At 37.9% G+C, this 24233-nt stretch overlaps 1 protein-coding gene across 3 annotated transcripts in view; it reads left to right on the plus strand.

The window, feature by feature from the left end:
* st7 (suppression of tumorigenicity 7) overlaps positions 1-24233 on the plus strand; it is a 64527-nt gene that overhangs the window by 38680 nt on the left and 1614 nt on the right. For 2 of the 3 annotated variants that reach the window (NM_001016999.2, XM_012959076.2), the window contains 10 exon segments: positions 242-357; positions 3852-3927; positions 5997-6151; positions 6615-6712; positions 8857-8971; positions 11061-11133; positions 12436-12538; positions 14451-14601; positions 20781-20873; positions 22916-23055. In NM_001016999.2, the coding sequence (NP_001016999.1) occupies positions 242-357; positions 3852-3927; positions 5997-6151; positions 6615-6712; positions 8857-8971; positions 11061-11133; positions 12436-12538; positions 14451-14601; positions 20781-20873; positions 22916-23055 (1120 nt within the window). 3 annotated transcript variants of the gene reach the window in all.

Genomic DNA, 24233 nt, shown 5'->3' on the forward strand with positions numbered 1-24233 from the left:
TAACAATTTCTTCTTCATTCTTTAGAGTCAAAATAATTCTCTTTTCATGTCAAAACTGCATTGCAAAGAAATGTAATATTTTTTTTTAAATGTAGGTGTTCCCTATATAATAAAGGAATGGAATATACTAAAGCATATCTGAAATTTGCTGCCATATGCATTGCACCTGTTGCACGTGCTGCTAGCTGTATGGAGATTTCAAACCTTATGGAACCTTGCTTGTGCCTCTCTTGTGTTGCAGGTACACATGGGTGACAGGAAGAGAACCTTTAACATATTATGATATGAATCTTTCAGCACAAGACCATCAAACTTTCTTCACATGCGATACTGATCATGTGCGGCCAGCAGATGCAAGTATGCACTCATCATACCCTCTTACAAATTATAATAGCCTTATTACTTGTGACGTAGCTTTAAAGAATTGACCAATTGGAGCAATCTCATGTTCCTGGTTTGGATTGAAGTTTGAAATAGAAACATAACTAAAGCAAATAGATCACCTTAAACATAAAACTAAAACAGAGACCCAACAACTAAAAGTATTAGGCTAAAAATTCTGCACAGTATGTTTTGGGCTTCTGTTTCAGAACTGTTTCTCTAAAGATGCCCCGGGGAATGCCCAATCTTTTAGAACAGTGTCAGAAAACAAACCAAGAAATGCATAACCTCCATTATTTTAATGTGTTTAGCATTACTGTATTATCTCTTGTGTCTCAGTGAAGAACACAGCATGACTGTATTTTCTCTTGTGTATCTGTGAAGGACATATCTGCTGTATTTTCTTTTGTCATTTAGAGACATAGTAATAATGTATGTCCTCTTGTGTGTTAGAGAAGAATATATCAATACTGTATTTTTTCGAGTTTATCCATGAAGGACATATTACTGTAATTTTTCATGTCTCCTAGGGACATAGCCATAGTTTATGCCTTACTGTATTCTTTTGTGTGTCTTAGTGTGGGACATAATACTGCATGATCTTTTATGTCTCATTGAGGGACATAATTTTACTATATTTTCTCTTGTGGATACATAAAGGACATTAATGTATTTTCTCGTCTCTTAAGCACAATATTGTATATCCTCTCGTGTCTTGGAGAGGGACATAATACTTTATTTTTTTCTAGTATATTAGTGAGGGACATAGTATACAGTATTATTGTATTTTTTCTTGTGCATTTTTATATATAAATAAGTATAAACAGGTCAGCACACATGAACACTGGATGCCTGGGTGCAGTCCTCAAAGACACTTTGTAGATAGTAGACTAACTGCGCCGCTTCACACAGGCCTTTCCTGCAGCCTTTCTCAAAGTTATAGTGTGCACAAAAAAACAGACTTAAAGAATAAGTAAACCTTTTTTTTTTTTCCTATCTGTAAAATTACTCTAAACAGCCTCCAGAATTACCTACCTTTGTCCCAGCATTCTGTCTGACCTGGTTCCTCAGTTAGACGTTAATCCTTTCCTTTGCTTCCTTGTGCAGAGTGAAGCCCTGCCCCCACTTCCTGTTCAGTTCTCTCTTCAATTTGACAACCTGTTGTCGGAGTGGAGAGCTTTCTGCGCATGCCTGGAGGCAGCAGGAGCCAGTCTGTGCATTAGCAGGGTTTTTTTTTTTTTGATGAGAGACCTGAACAGGAAGTGGGGTCTGGGCTTCACTCTGCAAAAGTAAGCAAAGGAAAGGGTTAACGTCTAACTGAGGCATCAGGTTAGACAGAATGCTGGGACAAAGGTAGGTAATTTTGGAGGCTGGTTAGAGTAATTTTAGTGACGTAAGAGCCTGACGTATAACAATCGTGACACACAAGGGCAAACATTTTTCAAACCCCAAAATTAATACATCAAAACATGATTAAGTTAAGCTAAAATAGAAAAGCATTAGTGAAGAACTCTAAACTCTTGGATACTTTGTGTATTGGTTTTGTTACAATAAGCGCTAAGCCCGTAAAAAGGTAACAGAACAGGTGTAATGGGAACAGGAATTGCTGTGAGATTAGCGACAGCACAAAATGTAAAAATTTACCCAAATAATTACATAGGACAATTACCCCAGGTGACTATTCCACACACCACCAAAACTGAGCGTATAGGAGAATGAAATAGTAATCGGGACCCAAAGCAGCGACTATGGGTCATTTAAAACAATGTCCTTGGACGCCTTATCACGCCTTGACCATGGCAAAACACTTTCTGGTGCCAGTATCATCTAATAATAAAAAAAATAACATAATAACTGCGGCTGTTGCTGTCCCGGAAACCCGCTCTTAATTATGTTATTTTTCACAAGTCCTGTGTGAAGCGGCCCATTTTGTCTACTATATATATATATATATCTATCTATAAAAAGGCTGAGGCACACACTTATTACAACCTGGGTGCAAATCAGATAATATGAATATGTAAAAAAAAATGCTGCACCCACCAATCCGACCCTGCCTGTCCAAAAACACAAGTTATTTATTGCTTGTGCATATTTATGCATATTGTCACAGCTGCTAACTAGCTTTTTGTAACATACTAAAAGTGCCAAAATATTTTTTCATTTGGATTCACATGGAAGAGATTTCTACCCTGCTTTTGTAAAAATGTATTTCATCTACAGTTGGTTAGATTTTCCTATTAACGTTGTTCCCGGACTGCTACATGACTGTACAAATACTGTACATACTGAGCTTTGTAGATCTTCAATTTTAAGGTTTGGGTACTTAAACAATTAGGCTTCTCAGACAATCCGCATATGTATCCAGAGAATAACAGCATCCAACCAAATGCTGTGTACAGGGTCGGATCAGGGGCCCCTGCACCCCCCAGTTGACCCTGCCGCCTTCACACTCCCCACCCCCTGCAGGAGCACCCAACACCCTCCGACCGGCAGATCGCAGGAGCACCCTGGGGGGTTCGGGTCTGGGTCGCTGGGGCCCACAGGGTTTTTTACCGGTGCCCCGGTGGCACAGTCCGACGCTGGCTGTGTAACAGTAAGGCTTATGTCTGACAGGGAGATTAGTCACCCATGATAAATCTCTGCTACCTCGGATGACTATAATAGCTAAGTCACCCAAAGTTTCCATGCGATGTCCTTTGCTTTTTCCAATATCCAGATGGCAATTTGATCTCCAGCAGGTAAATTGGGTTTATTTACAAATAGAAGCCCAAGTGCAAAGCGCTAAAATATATGCAAATTTAATATGCCCCTTACAAAAATAATTTGCTCCCATACCCACTCTTTGCAACTTAAGTGTAGATCTAAAATGCCCATTCAGCTGTTCTGCAGAAACACATGCCTTGAGAAGGTGATATCTCTGTGAGGCTTGCTCCTACACACAAACACCAGACTTGCAGTTAGTGACACAAAGTAATGCTGTATGGTAGAATTGATACAAATGATACACAAAGTAACAAAACCTGCCCCGCAACTTGATGACAATTTTCTAAAGCAGATGCTAATTTCCCCTGTAAATAAGACAATAATATTGCTGTTCCAATTAGACAGTCATTGATTCTTACTTGATTACTCTCATCAGTGACATAATGTCTACCAACAGCATGAATACCAAAATCCACTGGGAAACCCCAACCATTTATAGCAGCCTTTTGTCTATACAGCTGGGCGAGATGGTAGCAGATGGTGAAATGTAGAATTTCCTGAGTCTTTCAAGGTTACTGGTATAATTGAAAAGTATAAATACTACAATACAAGGACAGCCTTTTTCTCATTTATAATATAGTAATAACAATGTTTTCTCAGTATTGACTTGTACAATGTTTGTGATATCTGTATATACCAGAGATAAATTGCTACATTTTTATATTTAATGTTGGAATCTAAAACTGTATACATTTTCTTTTAAGTTATGCAAAAAGCCTGGCGAGAAAGGAACCCACAAGCAAGGATTTCTGCTGCACATGAAGCATTAGAATTAACTGAGTGAGTAACAATGTTATAAACATTATATCAATTTCGTCTTGACCTAAAAGTATAAAATTTATTAGTTGACATTCGCAGAAAGACTAGGTGTAAATAATAGTGTAATTGGGAATTTTAACTTTTATCTCTCAAGTCGGTCTATTAGACCTCATGAGATAGTCTTAGAGAGGCTTTGCTAAACCATAAACACATTAAAGGGGAATCCATTAAAAAACAGTTTTTGCTTAAAGGGCATGTCAACCCCAAAAATAATGTTTAGCATAATGAAAGAAAACATAATTCTAAGCAACTTTCCAATATGAAATAATTAAAAATTTGTAGTGCTTTAAACGTTATTTGTAAATGTAATTGCTATTGAAAGCTGCATTTGCTGAACTCCTGGTTGTTACATGTTAAACAATGTTGGAAAGGTCTTGCTTCTCCAGCAATACAGGTCTGTCAGTCTGCTGCCTTGTGTTACATTGTTTCAACAGTCTGAGCCACCAGGGCAGAGAATAGAAAAGGACAGGCAGACACTGCTTCTAATAGCAATTAAAAATACAAATAACTCAAAAACCATTACAAACTTGTAATAAAGGTATATTGCAAAGCTGCGTAGAATTTTGGTTTTTTTTATTAGGCAAAAAATTATATTTTGAGTTGCCTTGTCCTTTAATGAAAGAATATGTTCATTTAAGCAGCTTTCATCTTGGAGTCAGGAAGAATTTTTCCCCTCTGAAGCAAATTTGAGAGGCTTCATACAGGGTTTTTGTCTCCCTCCGGATCAACAAGCAGTTTAATTTAGACATATGGACCTTGAGTTACTATGTTTATTTTAAACAAGAAAGTCAGCTCGCCGTTTCTTAATTAACTATGGTTACCTACAGGGGTGCTGCTGCCATGAGTAACTCGCCTCAGGCAGGAGCGCCCGGCAAGTTATCAGGGGCAGCAAAAAGCTGCTCCTGGTAACATTAAGAGCAGAATTTCCGTTTTTTAAATTTGGCTCTGCTAGGGCAGAGAGCATAATGGCACTCTCTACACTCGATCTGTAGCCTCACCTCAACCCCCTGTGGTGCTGTAAAGGTAAGCGCGGGGGGCCGAGGGGGGGTGTCATCAGAGGAGCCGCCTCACCTAACCATATCCCTAACCATATCATTGAAAACAACAGGAAATGTATTGTGTCCATGTATTGAGCAGTGAAATACTACATTGTTGATGTCCACCACCATCTTGGCCTGTGTTGGCTCTCAGTGTTGATATACCTGTTGGCTGTTTTGAGATTTAAGCAGGGAAAACAAACAGTTGCTGTCTATTTATCTTGAGGCAATGTAATGTCAGTAAATTTTAAGCAAACTAAAATGTATTTTAGTTACTATACGTTAGTGCTTCATTAGCGCTTTTAGTTAAACTTTCTTTATAAAAGTAATCATTCATTCAATACATACAAATAATATATACAGTGAAACCTCAATTTTACCTACCCTGATTTCATCTTTTTGCTCATTTTACTGAAGAGTGTATGGTGGCATTTAGGAAATCATCAAATGTTTAATAATATGGTTATATACCAGTTTACAAAAGAATTAGGTGGATCAGCTTCTATCTTCTCGATTTTGCATTGATTTCTGTAAAAAAAATCTTTCCCTCTATAGATAATCCAGAAACATACTGGTAGTTTGATTGGCTCCTGTTGAAACACACACTAGTTTGTATGTTAATGTGCAATTTTTTGAACATTCCCTATTTATTATGTGCAAATGTATATTTTTTATCTTGCACTGTGTCCCACAGAGCTTACAATATGAATGGATGTTTTATTTACAAGCACAATGCTTTAGGACCCCTTCATTAGATCTGCATAGCACAATACCAACAATACCATTCTAATTGCTTCAGTATCATAGTCCTGAAATATGTCATGTGAAATGGCAGGGGTCAAATGCAAAGTATGTACCCTCCAACAGCAATAGCACTTCCTGCATCTGTATATCATTAGTTATAGTTTACATTGAAAATAGTTTAGAGTTGTTTCTATGGCCTGTTATTCTGGTTAATCGGTATTGATTTGCTCTTTATTTTGCTGCTAACAGATGTGCTACTGCATTTATTCTCCTCGCTGAAGAAGAAGCAACTACTATAGTGGAAGCAGAAAAGCTTTTTAAGCAGGCACTTAAGGCTGGAGAAGGATGTTACAGGCGCAGTCAGCAGTTACAGCATCATGGAGCACAGTATGAAGCACAGCACAGTAAGAGCCCTCTCTATTCACTACCAGATTATGCAAGGTTATCCAAAAAATCAGGAAAAAACAGGTGCACTCCAGGCACGTTTAAAAATAAAAATCAAGATTCTTTATTTAAGTCATTTTAAAAATGTATCAGGCCATTTAGTATCTTGAATGCCTTTTTAAAAAACACCTGTTAAAACTTGGCTTCCGGTCATTTGAAAAAAGGCGATACGGCGATGCAGGGGAAGCATCCACTATGCGGCAATCAATATCGAGCCTAACCTTCCTTCTGTAAAGAAAGGAGTCAGGCTAGGATTGATCAATCGATCGTCGCATAGTGGATGCTTCCCCTGCATCGCCGTTTCATGACTGAGAAGTACAACGTTACACGCATATTTATAAGTTCTGTATATAACAATGCACATCATAATGTTTTATGATTGTTTATATTTATTAGGACATAACATAATTATTTATTTATTAGGGCGTGACACAAATGTACTTGTGTACATTAAAAGACGTTTAGCAATGTGTGCACGAAAACTGGGAAGAACCAGAGAAGCTGTGAAAATGATGAGGGATGTAAGTATCTTGTGTTTTGGGTTTAAGCAAGTGGTTCATAAGCTGTACACTGGCCCTCCTAATGAGATCAAAGCTTTGGCGTTGGTCAGGCGGAAGGGTGGTTCGCTTGAGACTGAGGTGCTTATTTGCTGATAAGGGTACATCTGGTTCTTGGCATCATAGTACGTTAGGGTGGGATTTGAAGGTAAATAGCGGTGTCTTCAGTAAAGTGTCAACAAAATTATGTATACGTAACAATGTTACATAGTTACATTGGGTTGAAAAAAGTCCATCAAGTTCAACCCTTCCAAGCAAACCCAGCACACACAAACCTATACTGACCTATCTATACACTCACATACATAAACCATATATACCAACATCAATACTAACTGTAGATTTTAGTATCACAAAAGCCTTGGATACAGTGCTTGTTCAAGAACTCCTCCAAGCCCCTCTTAAAGGCATTAACAGAATCTGCCATTACTAGGAAGGGTATTCCCCAACCTCACTGCCCTCACTGTGAAAAACCACCTACACTGCTTCAAATGGAAGCTCTGTTCCTCTCCTCTAATGGTCTCTGGTGCGCTGATCATTTTTATGGGAAAAAAGAACATCCCCCATCTGCCTATAATCCCCTCTAATGTACTTGTACAGAGTAATCATGTCCCCTCGCAAGCGCCTCTTTTCCAGAGAAAACAACCCCAACCTCGACAGTCTAACCTCATAGTTTAAATCTTCCATCCCCTTAACCAGTTTAGTTGCAGTCCCTGCACTCTCTCCAGCTCATTAATATCCTTCTTAAGGACTGGAGCCCAAAACTGCACCGCATACTCAAGGTGAAGCCTTACCAGGGACCTATAAAAGAGGCAAAATTATGTTTTCATCCCTTGAGTTAATGCCCCTTTTTATACAAGACAGCACTTTATTTGCTTTAGTAGCCACATAATGACATTCTATGCCCTCCTCCAGGTTAATAAACAAGTTAATGAATGTCATTCTTAAGAGGTAAGAGGGGCCAAGACTAAAGGTCTTAAAATCAGTGGTTTAGGCCATTCTGCTTTTTGAGATCCTATTTTTCTTTTTTTTTCCCTGAAACTTTGCTTCTTTGTTCCAGTCCGGGGATCTTTCTTGCTTAGTGCCATGTAGTAATTTTTTCACTCCTTTGTGATTTGTGCTTTTGCATTTCCAGTATAATAACATTTAAAAAATGTTTATATTGTGTGTGCCAGCCTGGCAGTCTGAAGAACTGGTGGCATGGTGCTATGTAAGAAACACCAGTGCAATGTTTTCCAAAACAAAGCAAGTTAGTGGAAGAATTTAGTGATAAAAGTGGATGGTGCCTAATAATTTGGCACCTACTTCCTTCCTAGTGCATTACCCTTTTTTGTCCTTTAATTTCTTAGTTCTCTATTTCAGTTATATAATAATAACTTTTTCCCCTTCCTCGGCAAAGCTGCTGCTGCTGTGTGCACTGCAGAAAAGCAATTGGGAGTTCCAGCATGCTGTTTACTTTAGACATGCTACATTATATACTGTATAACAGGGATGCCCAACCTTTTATACCCGTGAGCCACATTCAAATGGAAAAAGTGTTGGGGAGCAACACAAGCATGAAAAAGGTGCCTGGTGGTGCCAATAAGAGCAATAATTGACAATTTCATAGGCCCCATGTGGACTGGCAGCCTACAGGAGGTTCTGTTTGGCATTATATTGGGTTTTTATGCAACCAAAACTTGCCTCCAAGCCAAGAATTCAACAATGAGCACCTGCTTTGAGGTCACTGGGGGCAACATCCAAGGGCTTGGGGAGCAACATGTTGCTCACCAGTCACTGGTTGGGGATAACTGCTATATAAGCAGTATCTTTCAAATGTATTGAGACACCTGACCTATTCCCCATGCTTACAACAGAACAAATTGTGTTCTAAAGCTTGTTCAGATATGTTTATTGTAGGATATGTTATCCATTCAAATTAGAGAGGTGTACATGGTGTAGTGGATGTTTACACTGCAATTCTCTGCTTGCCATTTGAAAAACATGAAAATGAAATTAGTTTTTATCAATTTTCAAGGCTGTTTAGTAACCATATTTTAGACCAGCAAACAATTTTTTGACCAAAATATTTGAACTAAATTTAGTTTGTTCTCTGCCATCTCTCGTAGTTAATGAAGGAGTTCCCATTGCTTAGTATGTTCAACATTCATGAGAACCTGTTAGAAGCACTGCTGGAACTGCAGGCTTATGCCGATGTACAAGCAGTTTTAGCAAAGTATGATGGTAAGTACTTTTAATGTGTTTTCATCTAATTATAACGTTGGCCGTTTCTCCCAAGTAAACCTTTGCTTAGTGTTGCTGAGTTCTTTTACAAAGGGCAGACCATTTAGGGGCCTATATAGTAAAACTGATACATTTTACCTGGTCTAGTAATCAGTTAGATGCTTTCATTACTATTAAAATTGAATCTAATTTATTTCCTTAGATTTGAGCCAAATTTTAATTTGGTTTTATTGTGAATTCAACAGGGCAGGACACATTTTAGAAACTTGCAGTGTTATAACCAACCCCTTAGCCTGCTGAAAACTGGACCCATGGGTTAAATGTACAACCCCCATACAACAAGATAATGGTATTTGCAAATCTTTTATACCCTATATTCTATGGCAGATAGTACAAAGACAACATATCAAATGATGAAACTGAGAAATGTTATGGTTTTCTGGAAAATATATGCTTGTTAATGCCAGCAACACATTTTGAAAAGTTGGGACATCCATCTTTCCCACTGTGTTGCATTGCTTCTTAAATAAGCTTGGGCCCAGAGAAGGAGGTGTGGTTTCGGGATCATATTATAAATCATTTTGTCTTTGCATGGTAGAGTAGTAACTTACATTTGTGGATGAAGTAACAAACTGTGCCTCTAGACAGTGGTTTTGGGAAGTATTCCTGAGCCCATGCAGTGATTCCCACTACAAAATTGTCTCTCTCTTGAATGCAGTGTTGTCTGAGGGCCCAAATATCAAGGCCATCCAAAATTGTCTTTGGTTCTTGTCCCTTGCATACAGGGAATTCTCCAGATTCTCTCAATCTTGTAATAATATTATGTACTGCAATTTTCCCCCACGTGGTGTGTTGCAGAGAGGTGTACCCCTCCCATCTATACTTCTGAGAGACTCTTTTTATACCCAGTCATGTTATTGACCTGTTGCTAGATGGTGAGATGTTCTACCAGGTGTTTCATGTCCCAACATTTTTGAAATGTTGCTGACAGCAAGTTAAAATTGAGCATTTCTTTATCAGAAAATAATACAATTTCTTAGTTTCAACATTTAATATGTTTTCTTTGTATATTTCCAATTGCATATAGGGTTTAAATGATTTGCACACTGTCCCAACTTTTTTGGAAACTGGCTTGTCCAGAGAGTGAGTAGTACAGTGCCATGTACCTTTTGGCACAACTTGGTTGTACCGGGCCATCCTGCAAAAAAAATCTTTTGAATGGGCCCAGCATGAACAGTCCGAACTCCCCAACCCCCCCCCACCCCCAGCCTGCATTGTGCCGTGCTGCTATTTTAATACACACAGATAATACAACTTGCTAGTAAAGAGAAATTAGCAACTATCACCAAATATAAAACTCAGTTTAAAACATAGCCCATTATCCCTGCCATATCTATGCATGCAACTGTTTCGATCTGTAGTGTATATGCAACTTGGAAATTCACATGCCTCTATCTATCAATGCTTATATATATGTATGAGTGTTGTGATGGGTTAAGAACAATAAAGTATGGCAACACTCCAAATGGCACGCAATATATGCTCCTTTTGTAAAGTTGACTTATATTATGTAAATTTATTGCTACTGCAAACCAAAAAAATCAGTGTCTCTGAAAATCTCTAAAAGACTAAAACTATGCTGCCACTGCTATCTATTGAAGCATAGGTTCTTTAGATCAAGTCAAAAGTTCCGTGTACCTTTTAGGAGATAAATCTAGCACGTTTTTTCACTGAAACATGTGCCTTTGGCATGAATATCATGTTATATGAATGATATAGAGCTTTAGTTAGGAAAATGTAAGTCTGTAACCTTTCACAAGATCATGCATTTTCATCTACTCTTCATTTTTGCCTAACAACTGCAGTACCTTTTAAAAGCACTTGATGGCAGCCTTTTTTGTCAGAATATTTTGTGCTTTACTAAATAAAATATAGGTCATATAGGTCTTTCTATCGTGGATGTTTTTGGAGATTTTAGATTTGTACAAATCCAACTTATTATATTTCTCTTGCTTGCAATGTATTATTTTGGTGGCCTATGCATGTAGAACTTTCCTCAGAATGTTTTTGCTTATATTTCTCTCTACAGATATAAGCTTACCAAAATCAGCAACAATATGCTACACAGCTGCCTTGCTCAAAGCAAGAGCAGTATCAGACAAGTAAGTACATTACAGTAGCCATTTGTTGTTTAGTTGGTCTCAGCTTCCCCTGAATCTCTGCCCTGCTTGTGCTGCTGCCTTGCATCTCCCAGCCTGAATATATATAGATGAGATCTATGCTGTTTCACCTCTTTTTAGTAAATATGGATATGTATACTACCTTTTACTTTAACCTTGAGCACTTGCCGTGTCCGCCTCCTCCTCAGTTTGTTATTGAAGGTATAATTTATTTACCACTTTTGTCATTTTTCACTACAAGATCATTATTTATGTTTTTAATATTGCAGCTGCTTTCTGTTTGGCAGTTAGGCACACTATAGTAAGTGCAAGTTTAAAGCACTTGTCACATGGACAACTTTTTAAATGGCTGAAAAGCACCTGAAATTTCTTCTTTCTGCCTCCCATTGTCTTGAATGGGAATCTCCTAAAAGCACCAGTACTAACACTTTCAGTCCAAAAAATGCTCATTATTATGGTTTAAGACTGAGAAATGGCATTACAGTCATTAAGCAATCATATCAGTAGGCATGCAATAAAACAGGGATAACACACAAAGAACCCATTAGAAAAATGTTTTTATTTTCCAGCATATGACAGACAGTTACAAACATTATTGTTAGTGTTGAGTAAATTAGGCTACAATACATTGACATTAGAATGTCCAAATGAGCAATGGCAGTTAGATATCCCTTATAAAAACAAGCGTTTCCCCTGGTGAGACAGCATGCTGTTTAATGTATGCTCTCTTGAAAGTACAAGTAATTTTCTTTTCATTCTTTTTGTCCTGTAGATCGCCAGTACCTACTGCAACATCTTTCCTCCCTACACAGCGACTCCAGCTTGGGAGGGCAGGGCAATGGTTGTCACAGCTTTCCCTGTGGTGTCTGCCTGCCAAGTACAGCTCTGGAGTTAGCCGTGAGGTGTGAGGTGAGAAAGACATTGCATGGTCTGGTTTTTTTCCCCTCACCCCATATAGTGGGGCTCATATTTGCCTACACAATAGGCACATAAAGCAGGTTAGCACAGCACTGAGTAGAATCCTCCTACTCCTGCTGCACAGAGCTTTGTCCTTAAAATTAGTAAGAATATCAGATTAAATGTCTCCTTCATAGAAATGCACATTTTCCTGTTTTTGTGGCTTGAGGCGCCTGTAGGCTAGCTAGTTTAGTTTGGAATCAATATACACTGACCTGAATGCTAACACGCTATACGTTGTAGGGCTTATCCTTTGTGTGTTCATGCTGATGAAGGGCTTCTTAGCACTGATCTTTTTTTATTCACTTATCTTTTTGCATTTTATAGATTTTCCCCAGAAGCCGCATCTCGGCGAGGGCTCAGCACAGCAGAAATGAATGCTGTAGAAGCCATTCACAGAGCAGTAGAATTTAATCCACATGTGCCAAAAGTATGTGTACAATAATATATCTTTATTGTGTATGTCTAATGCAATAATTCCCAGTTTTACAACAGCAAAGTCTGTTAGTATAGACAAAATTAAGCTGAACATACAGAAAGAGCAGTATACAAGCTGGGATTGTATAATGTGTATGCCTTTACTACTCCTAAATACATAATAGAATGTATTTGAATTATTATTGCTCGTTTTGCACCCCTACTATACTAGCTGCTGATGTTCAGTTACAACAAAGGGAACATTTCAATACATTTCAAAAAGTTTAGTCAAAGGGTTGCATCACCTTCCACTCTTTCACAAAGAAGTCATTTTTGGCTAACTTAATGCCAGTGTATTACTACTGTATGTATAACTTCAATATATTCAGCCCTTAAAAGCATTAATTAGCTTGGTAATTGACATAAGGTTTAAAAAGAACAGCAATTGCCCAGGACAAAATAGAAAAAACATGAAATGCAAGCACAGGTATGAGTTTTGTGCAATGATTGGGACCAGAGATTTTCCTTATAAGAAATGTACAGCACCATACATTGTAACAAGATTGTTTTGCCACCAACATAGATGCTTGCTAGTTTAGTTAACACAAAGTTAGCATGAAGGTGCTGTCTCTTTTTTTTATAAAAAAAAATAAAAAAAAGCAAAATAATCGTAATAAAGAAATGATTGCTTAGATAGAACTCCATGAAAAATTGTAGTGGGAAAATGTGTGAGGAACACAGCCTAGAAAGAGTAATATTGGATGTTACATATACAAACACATATGCAAGAAGTTACTTTAATGTTTCTTCCCTTCCACCAGAATGATACATCTCTCACTGATTAGTTTTTTATAAAGATGCTATAATTAGCCAAAACATCATGTGACCCTAAAGGAGAACTAAAGTTAAAATCACTGAGGGTTCACAAAATGTTAGTCACCCCCATTGATAATAACCACCCTGGACCGACTAAGGCAGGGGTCCCCAACTTTTCTTACTCATGAGCCACCGTCAAATATGAAAAGACTTGGAGAGCAACACAAGCATCATAAAAGTTCATGGAGGTGCCAAATAAGGGCTAAGATTGGCTATTAGGTAGCCTCTATGCACACTATCAGTTTACAAGAGACTTTCATCATTTTATTCAACCAAAACTTGCCACCAAGTCAGGAATTCAAAAATAACTACCTGGTTTGGGGGCACTGCAACATCCAAGGGGTTGGGGAGCAACATATGGCTCACGAGCTACTGTTTGGGGACAGGGCCGCTGCTGGCCAAATGGTTGCCCTAAGCAGAAATTTACTTTTGTGCCCCCTCCCCCAAATATTAAGTAAAAATAAAATAATAAAAAAAACCACCTACTATAGGGGCCAAAATAGAACTTTATTCAAATAAACAGTGCCCCCAATTGCCCCATAGACAGTACCCCCCATAGACAGTAGCCCCCACACACAGTGCCCCCAATTGCCCCCATAGAAAGTACCCCCAACAGACCAAGTCATCGTCGGCGGCTCCTTCTCTCTTATGTAGCGGCAACAGGCACTTCTATAAGGTTGCGCCTCGTCGCTGATGTGTGACGTCATACGCACGGGCACAACCTTATAAAAGGGCCTGTCGCTGCCGCATAAGAGAGAAGGAGCCGCAGCCGCCGACGATGACTTAGTCTGTTGGTGCCCTACGCAGACTGCATACTCTGCGTTTAGGGAGCGGCGATACTATTTGGGGGTCACCGCACTAAGGCAACACATTGCCATAAACAACCAATCTTTTTTCGAAATGGCTTGGTATTTAAAACTATGGGCATCACAAAAATAAAGGGGGGCATGATACATTTCTAACTACTTCTTATAAAGTAAACACTTAATAAAATCATTCTGAAATGCTTACCAGCAGTTTGCCTTCTAATTTCCATGTCTTTCCTTTAGTATCTTTTAGAAATGAAAAGTTTAATCCTGCCCCCTGAGCACATCCTGAAGAGAGGGGACAGTGAAGCAATAGCTTATGCTTTCTTTCACCTCCAGCACTGGAAAAGGGTAGAAGGAGCTTTAAATCTCTTACACTGTACGTGGGAAGGGAGTAAGTAATTCTTCTTTTCTTAGACAATCTAATATATAAAAAAAAATTTTTTTTTGTTCTGAAAACCTTGCATAATACTGAGAGAAGAAGAATGATGGTATTTGATTTTAATTACATTTTTCGCTTCTGAACAGAAACCTATATCCTGATACATTTGACTACATCTCTACAAACTTCCTATCTGAGTTTTTTTCACTCAGACTGATATGCTTATCATAGCATTAGTGACTGCAATATTGCTGAGCCTTTCTCTTAATTTTAGTGTTCAACCCTCATAGGGGTGTATAACGGAAAGGTATTCTGCAATTCCTTATTTTAATACATTTCATTTCTGCTTCAGATAGTAGCAGATTATTATTAAGGGTATTGCCCTTATGAGGAACCACAGATATCCACATTGGAACTAAGTCTAAGGGGCTGATTTACTAATCCACGAATCCGAAAGGGAAAAATCGGATCGGAAGCAAACATTTTGCGACTTTTTTGTATTTTTTGCGAATTTTTCGTCACCGTCGCAACTTTTTTCGTAGCCGTTACGACTTGCGCTAATTGTCGCGGCTTTTTCATAGCCATTATGACTTTCGTGAATTGTCGCGACTATTGCATAGCCTCTATGACTTTCGTGAATTGTCGCGACTTTTTCATAGCCATTATGACTTTCGTGAATTGTCGCAACTTTTTCATAGCCATTATGACTTTCGTGAATTGTCGCGACTTTTGCATAGCCATTATGACTTTCGTGAATTGTCGCGACTTTTGCATAGCCATTATAACTTTCGTGAATTGTCATGACTTTTGCATAGCCATTATGACTTTCGCGAATTGTCGCGACTTTTTCGTATTGAGCGCTCGAAAAATTTGCGCCAATTCGTGAAAAAGTCACAAAATACCGATCATTACGAAAAAACGCATTCAACCGCTTTTCGGACGTTCGTGGATTAGTAAATGTGCCCCTAAGTGTTACTTCTGAGAAAGCTGTTTAATATTAAGGTTGCAGGAGTACTATAACCCTTTAATAAAACAGGCTCTTAGGTGACTGCTTGTATTGAGCTTATATAGCCCTTTGGAACGCAGCAACATTCCAAACGCAGAAAGCTTTCTATGCATCTATCAGTGGGGCTGTGCCCCTGGGGAGTTTTAGTGAGGTAAAGGTACACCCCTATCAGATTTGTGGTTTGTTTTTTTTTTTGTTTTTTTTTTGTAACTCATTATTTTTCCTTTTTTTCCTTGTTATTTAAAGTTACTTTCATCTATTTCAATATTAATGTATACATATTAAAGGGAAACGAAAGTCAAAGTCACTTGGGGGTGCCAAAATGTTAGGCACCCCCAAGTGACTTTAACCGCTTACCTCGTACCCCGGGCTGGTGCCCCTGTTAGGAGAAAACAGCACCAGCCCGGGGCACCTGGAGCGCAGCGCTTCCGTCTTCCTCGCTTCCTTTTCCTGAGTGCCAGCGGTGGGCGCATGCGCAGTAGAGTGAAAAGCCGACTTTAACATTTAAGTTCGGCTTTTCACTCTACTGCGCATGCGCGCGCAGCGAATCAGCAGCAAGGAAGCGCCGGCAGCTACCCCGGGCTGGTGCTGTTCCTTCCTCACAGGGGCACCAGCCCGGGGTAAAAGGTAGGCGGTCAAAGTCACTTGGGGGTGCCTAACATTTTGGCACCCCCAAGTGACTTTGACTTTATTTTTCCTTTAATAATAATTAATAAAGTCTGCAGTGCATGCAAAAGAGAAAATATCTTTGGAAGCAAGCATTGCTGTAAAGGCTTTGTGCGTTATTCAACCGTACCTTCTCATCGATCTTATCAGACAGTGCCATAGTGGTAGACAGTAAAATATTAGGGATGCACCAAATCCAGGATTCGGTTTGGGATTCGGCCAAGATTTTGGCTTTTTCAGCAGGATTTGGATCTGGACAAATCCATGGTGCTGGGCAAACCAAATCTGAATCCTTAACTATGTGACTTTTTGTCAGTATTTGTCTCGATCTGCACAAAGGATTCAGGGTTTGCTGAATCCCAAAATGGATTTGGTGCATCACTATAAAATATACAGGTATGGGATCTGAATTACAGATAGCCATCTCCCATGGACTCTATTTTAATCACTTAATATTTTATGTCTGATTTCCTGATTAAAACTGATTTTCTCTGTAATAATAAAATAGTATCTTGTACTTAGTGAAGACATAATTAATCCTTATTGGAGGCAATGCAATCCTACAGTTGCCATACATGTACTGGTGTTAATAGCCAACCACTCGGTAGACATAAACATACTTACAGTGCCAGCCAAGGTCTGGGGCGTATGCACCTGGACCCAATGCTTATGTCAGTGAGCATACACTCTCAGTACTGGGTCATGTCATAGGAATAACCACTTGGTGGAGGCTGGTGATCTTGATTTCTGTAGCATTATCAGTAACAAAAAATGTACATAACTGATTCTGAATGCTAGTTTAATGCTAGTTTAATGAACAACTATAAGTGAAAGCTGTTATAACTATTACTGATACTGTCCCCGTTAAGTAATTAAATACTTTTTGAGTTAGATATGGGAATTGTTTTCGTTCTAGTTGGCAATTATTTTTCATTCTGTACCCAGCTATATCATTGCTTCTATAATCAAGGAGGAAGAATTGAAAGCATATTGTAGCATGCTTAAGTGGCAGGTCTCAAAATGTTCTGTTCATGCTGCACCAAAAAAATTGATGTTATGCCTTTGAAGAATTTTCTAAGGAAAGGAACACTGTTGCCATCTCTTATTTCTAACCTTGTATATGGCGCTAAGTCCAAACATAGGGCAGAATCATTCCAGTTTGTTGAGATCTTTGATGGCTTTGTGCTCTCTTGAGAGGTGCAAATAAATCAGTACAGAGGTATCCCCATTATATATCCCCATGTGAGAGCTCAAGTAGACTGCCCATACTTAATCATAATGAAGAGGAAACCAGCATGACATGCTTTAGGAAAAGATTCTGGAATTCCCATACTAATATTAACATTTTAGTCCTAACTCCACAGGTTGTTTGCCAGGTACATTCTACTTAAATGATGTCAATTCAAAGTAAATGAAAGGTAATTTCACCAAACACCAAAGACAAATGCTTAATTCCTACATTCACATCTAGATCAGTCAAAGTTTGCTTCCAACAAAAAGTGCCCCTTCTTGTCCAAACTGAACTTTGAAAATAGATACATGAACTTGTTTAATTATGAGTTCAGCAGAGGATGAGAGGTGTTTTAATTCAGCGACAGATGAAAGCCTGCAGGCTTGACATTGTTGGCCTAGTTTTTGTACTAAAAGGTATTTTAAGTAAATTGAGTTTTGTGCCTTTTGATCAGAGAAGGCTCAGTGGGTTAGCATGTGTCTAAGCCTGAGTTTGTGAATTTGTTCCAGTAATTTGATTTCCATCATGACAAGACATTGTATATTGTCAAATGATAATACCATTCTTAAATCAATGTGTGGCTATAAATGTTGAAATCTATATCCTGTTTGTATTTTTGTAAATATTCTTCACACACCCTCACACAATAAATGCTGTGTGTTAGGACACTGCAGAGCACTTTGTGCTTTTCTCTTACCTTTAGAGCCTTAACTGAATATATCTGCTGACAGCTTAGTGTGCATATAGCCACACAGGCCAATATATTTAGCTGGTATTGTTTTAAGACACAACACAGATGGTTCCCGTTTCTAAATGTTTAAGTAACTTTCCAGCACTACCCTACATTCCTTTCTGTTCCATGTTACATTATGTTGATTGTTAGTAAACCTAGAGTACATTTCAGTATGTTCACCAGCATGTTGCATGCCTGGCAGACTTATAAAAAATAAAATAGTCCATCACATTAACCCCTCCAAATGACCCCCAGTGCACATACAAACCCATCTATGCACTTATTTATCTTAATATATATATTTATATACAGTATATATACATGCCTATACTAACCTAACTGTAGATCACAATAGCCTTGGATATTATGCTTGTTTAAGAAGTTATTTAAGCAGCTATTAAAGGCATTAACAGAATCTGCCATCACAACAGAACCTAGAAGGGCATTCTCCAACCTCACTGCACTGACATAAAGGACCACCTTCGCTGCTTTAAATGAAGGTTCTCTTCCAGTAGTCTAAAGCAGTGGCCTCTGGTGCGCTGATCTTTTCTATGAGAAAAATGACCCCCACTACCTGTCTATAACATCCTCTGTTATCAGTCCAGAGAAAACAACCACAATCTTGACAGTCGACCCTCATAGTTTAATTCTTCTATTACCTTTAACAGTTTAGTCTATGAACTCCAGCTCATTAATATCCTTCTTAAAGGAGAAGGAAAGGTAAAAACTAAGAAAGATTTATGCATGTATGTATGTATATTTTTATTATTTTATTTTATCAGAAACGTCTATGTAAATACAGCCATAAACACTTACAGTAATGCATGAGTCCTCTATAAACGAAAGAAACATGGGATTTCCAAAGGATTTCTTGTCTCATTTTTTGTAAACATGATGTTCCAGTGTCTGACTTCCCCTCTTGGAAACATCCTCAATTCCAGTGGCCAGACTCTGCCCAGTTCTCTTCTCTCTCCCCTTTCCCCCCAAGAAGCAGGTAGCATTAACTCATCAACTGTTTAACATCAGACATTTTATTGATTACTATGGGTTACTGCTTCTGGGCAAACTTTCTGCCTTTTTTCCATTGCATATTTTATTTCATGTTTTGTGGTGCCAAAACTTAGACTGGAAAATAAAGGCATGTCCGTTTGACATATTCGGTAGAAAAGATTTTAGAGGGGATATTAAAATGTAATATTTTGGAGTATATATTAAAATCATAACCTGATACCTGTATATCAGCATGGTTTTTCATGCCGCAAATCTTCCCCAAGAAATTTTCTTTTGTGAGGAGGTGAGCAGAAACCTAATCCCTGGGGTAGCAGTGAGTGTGGTTTACTTAGACTTTGCTAAAGCATTTGATACAGTACCGGACAAAAGGTTAAATTAAGGAATACTGGCCTGGAACAGAATCATTTTATTAGGACAGACAACTGGCTGAAGGACTGATTACAAAGATTTTGGGAACTAAGCAGCAATTTTCCATTTTAGTACAGTGCATACAAGGCTTTGCGTTTGTGCAGGCACAACATGAATGTTGGTAATACACAAAATAGAGCTGTGTTGAGATCTTCCTGAGAAGGCATTGGGTTTATTGTGAATAACAGACTTTGCTGCTGTCAGCAAATGGCTGCTAAAAGTAGTTTTATGTGTCCAACAGGGCATTGATTTAGGTATAAAGGCATCATTTTGCTTCGTTATAGGAGGTAGCCGGATTTGAACCACATTAATTACCCTTGTGGCTTATACACCTGTGGCACCCAATATATTATGGGCTTCACTGCTTGTAGTACCATGAAAAATGTAAGGATCCTGTGCAATGTTAACTAGTGAATGTGCTGAGATGTAGGTACAGTGAATTACCAGGATACTTAACCAGCTAAGATCACTAAAAGCAGCATGAAGCCAACTGTACACTGTCTCTACTCTCCCATCATTTAATAATAACATTAACGGGGAAGGAGCAAAGGGTTTGGTTGTTAGAATGTTTAGTTGGTGTTTTTGGGGTTGGAGGAATGACAGCAGATAAAATGGTGGTTACATAGGAGAACTTGTTTTGATAATGAGCTGAGTGGTTAGATATAATAGATATAGGCAGGCTGGAATTTTTCCAGAAAAGGTGACACTCAGAATTATTGTTTGGTGCCTTTATTTCCCTATTTTCAACTTTTCAACCATTTCTAGCACCTTGTGGGATGAGAATTAAGTCTTGTGTCTGCATCTTTCGGATTATAATATACTATTAAGTGCTTTGTGGTTATTACTGTAACAAATATGAATATATTTAAATAAAACTGTTATTCTTTGCTATATATGCACATTTAGTAACACTTCTGCTTTCGGACCCAAGTATTGGAATAGCTACTTTTTCGCAGTTTTATATAATGTTTGTTTCTATTTTAGTGCTTTTATTATCTTTCAGTCTTTTTGAGACACTAACAAATGAATTTACTGAATTGTTCTTATTCTATATTTGAGGCTATGTGAATATGTTATGTAATCAGTGCTGTACTTTCCTTTCACAGGTACTTACTGAATTTGTTTTTGTTTTTCAGCATTCAGAATGATCCCATACCCACTTGAAAAAGGTCACCTCTTCTACCCATATCCCATTTGCACAGAAACCGCAGACAGAGAATTACTGCCTTGTAAGTATTGCAATTATTGCAGTGAGCTTAGAATTTGTTCTCATTGTATGCTAAGTGCTTCTTAATACATTTCAGTTTTGTTTATTATTTTAATATAATTGACTTTTTAATTACAATTTCTGCTCCTTATAGCACAAGGCCTGGCATGACATGTTGCCTACAAATAGCCTTCCATTGATTAGTGCCATTGAGTGCTGTAAGGCTTGGTGTTGCTGAATGACTGAATCAAGTATTGTAGTGATTAAAGGGATTTTTAAACATTGCTTTTAGTAAAATATAGGTAGCAGTATTCTAAGGCAAATTATGGCTGATGTTTATTTTTTTATTATTTGACCTATTGACGTATTTAAATGTATGTTCTGAAGCTCTTGGGCTTGGAATTAACTGTTATCTTATTGCAAGGGGGTTTACCCCCTGCCGTATTAATTAACCAAAGAGTAGTTCAGCAGAACAAAAGAAGAATATAAACCATACAAATTAAGAATAGCAATAAAATGGAAGCCTCTCAATCTGTTTTTTTTGGTTGTTGGGGTCAGTGACCCCTGGCAACCAAACAGCATTTTCAACTGCATGCTGGAAAACATCAGATTTAGGAAGGTTAATTCAAAATCCATGCAAAAGAAATAATGAAGACCAATCACAAGGTTGCTTAGAATAGGTCTATCTATAACATACTAAGAATTAGTTTTATGTATGGTGCGACTCTTGCTCTTATTGTGGGCTCAATGCTAGATGATTGCTTCTCCTGTAAAAATCAATATAAACTATTACAATATTAACTACTTACCCTAAATGGGAGGTGAGTAGAGTGTTGTGAAAAGATGTTACTGCTAATATTACTATCTTATAATTATGAAAGACATGAATGCCTTCTAAGTGATGATTTGACCCCACTCCTTTTGAGTACTCTGGACAAATATTATTTCACATAATTCTTCGATCTTAACTGGCTACTCGGACATGAATCATGACTAAATTCTGCTTTTTTATAACATGAAGAAAGAAGCAACTTTGATGTGATAATAGCCCATTAAATATGCCAGTTTATTTACTGTCAAGCACCAAGTTCTGTCTTATTATTACAGGGAAAAAGAAAATGGTTACAAAGAGGTTTGTTTGGGTATCCAGGTAATAGATCCCATACTTGAATAGAACAGATAGAAGGATATATGAGCATTGGTAAAGCTCAACATCTACAATGGATAGTACAACCGCATGTTACAGTCTTTTATGGGCTCACTGGCTGTCAGTTACAAATCTTTCACATTTTGTCATGTAGTTTAAAACAGTGGATTCAGACTGCTAGGCACACAACTGAGGAGAATTGCTTTCCTTTTGTATTCTGTTGTTTGCTGACTGAAACACACCTTCCTCACATCCTAATCCTTGTAGTGTCCCTTATATAATGTGTATGCTGTTTGTCATATACACTCTCCTTGGTTGATCAATGTGTTTATTTAAATGTAGTTGTATAATATAGTAATTAGCCAGGGGATTATGAAGCCTCTTCCCTGTATAACATACATTTTAAATCAATATGGTGAAACTCCTTCTGAATGATAAGACTGGGGAAGGTAAGGTGGCTGCCATTTGAAAAAAGATGGGCTGTAGGAAATCTAAAGCTGGTTCACCACATGTTCAGACAAGGGAGGTCAAGTTTGCAAGATTGTAAGTTTGGATTATACAGGCCCTGACCTGATTTGATCAGTCCCCAGAGCAGTGGTTTATGGGATGATCATGTACACATGCGGGTCACAGGCTAAATCATTTAATGCAGTGTGATGGATGTTTTGATCTGAGCACACGAACAGATGTTGGGTTAAAAAAAAAAATCTACTAGACCAGCTGAAACTAATACACCCAGATTAATTCTACTGTTGCTTCGACCCAGCTATAATGCTCACCAGTGATTAAAGTAATTCCTAATGTATTTAGTGTCATTACACCATATAGTGTTATACAGTATGACTCGCTGAATAAGGGAAACCACATTTATTAATTACTACTAATAATAATAATTATTGTTTCTTTTTATCTTGCAGCTTTTCATGAAGTTTCAGTGTACCCAAAGAAGGAGCTTCCCTTTTTCATTCTGTTCACTGCAGGTCTCTGCTCCTTCACAGCCATGCTGGCCCTTCTTACACACCAGTTTCCAGAGCTCATGGGAGTCTTTGCAAAAGCCGTGAGTCTGTGTTAATTATCTTGGTCCTGCCTACATAAACTGCATATCATTGCGCAAACCACCTGATATTATTTCATGGGTTTTGTGCAAGTGATACACGTGTTATTGTTTAATTTGTTCATTCATACCAGTAATCTCAGTGCTGGGGTGCAGTACTTGCTTCATTTTGGTGCCCCTATGATTTCAATAATTGACGGTGAGTTGTGTGTTATGTAGGAGGAGGTTTATCAAAGTTTGAGGTTTTTTTCCACAATTTTTCACAATTTGAGTTTTTTTGTGCTAAAAAAAACTCACATTCAAGTTATGGTTAAAAAACTTGAATGTCTGACGAGTTTCTGTAGAAGTCAATGGGAGTTGTCTTTGGTAAACCATATTTTGAAACTCGGATTTTTTGAGTTTTTGGAGTTTGTAAACTCTAAAAATGAGAAGTATTCAAGTTTTTTATTCAAAGGAATTTTCCTTGTTAAATAAGCAAACATTCAATATGCGAGTTTATTCGATTTAGAAAAAAAACACTCAAATTCACAAGCTGGAAAAAATTGATAATTAAGCACAATAGTGTAACATACAGATATTTTAAAAAGTCTGAATCTGAGAAGTATATGGGATCATTTTATATACATGCAGAATTTCAAAATTATGGGGGTAGTAGTATTCCTCACTAGATTAAAGGCGCCATTTTAATGCTCACAACACCCAGCGCTAATGTAGACATGCACTCAATGGCTGCACAGTGTGACACGTGGGAAGGAGAGCCCTTGTGTACATATGTGTGCTGCCACAAGCCAGGGGCAGAGATATAACCCACAGAAGGTATCCTATTAAGTGGCCTATTAAATAAAAAGACTCTTATTAAACTGGAATATGTATCAGTCTCTTAAACAGTGCACATGTAGCAGCAGTCAGCTTATTATAGCCTGCCATTGCTTCAGTCTCTCTTTATATCATCTCATTTCCTCTTTTTAGCAAAAATGCCAATACACAGTATAGAGTTTAGCTAATTAGAGTTCTCTTTCAGTTTAGGTAGGTGGGTTTACTGATGGGAGTATTTTATGAACACTTGCTTTGAGGCTTTTCAAAGTTGGACATTTTAAAGCTGAACTGATGGAAAGGCATGACTAGGAAATGAATGATTTCATGCCTATTTATCATTTAAATGTGTAGTAGGTTTTTATGCT

The sequence above is a fragment of the Xenopus tropicalis genome, chromosome 3 (assembly GCF_000004195.4).
Source record: "Xenopus tropicalis strain Nigerian chromosome 3, UCB_Xtro_10.0, whole genome shotgun sequence".
Classification (NCBI taxonomy): Eukaryota; Metazoa; Chordata; class Amphibia; order Anura; family Pipidae; genus Xenopus; species Xenopus tropicalis.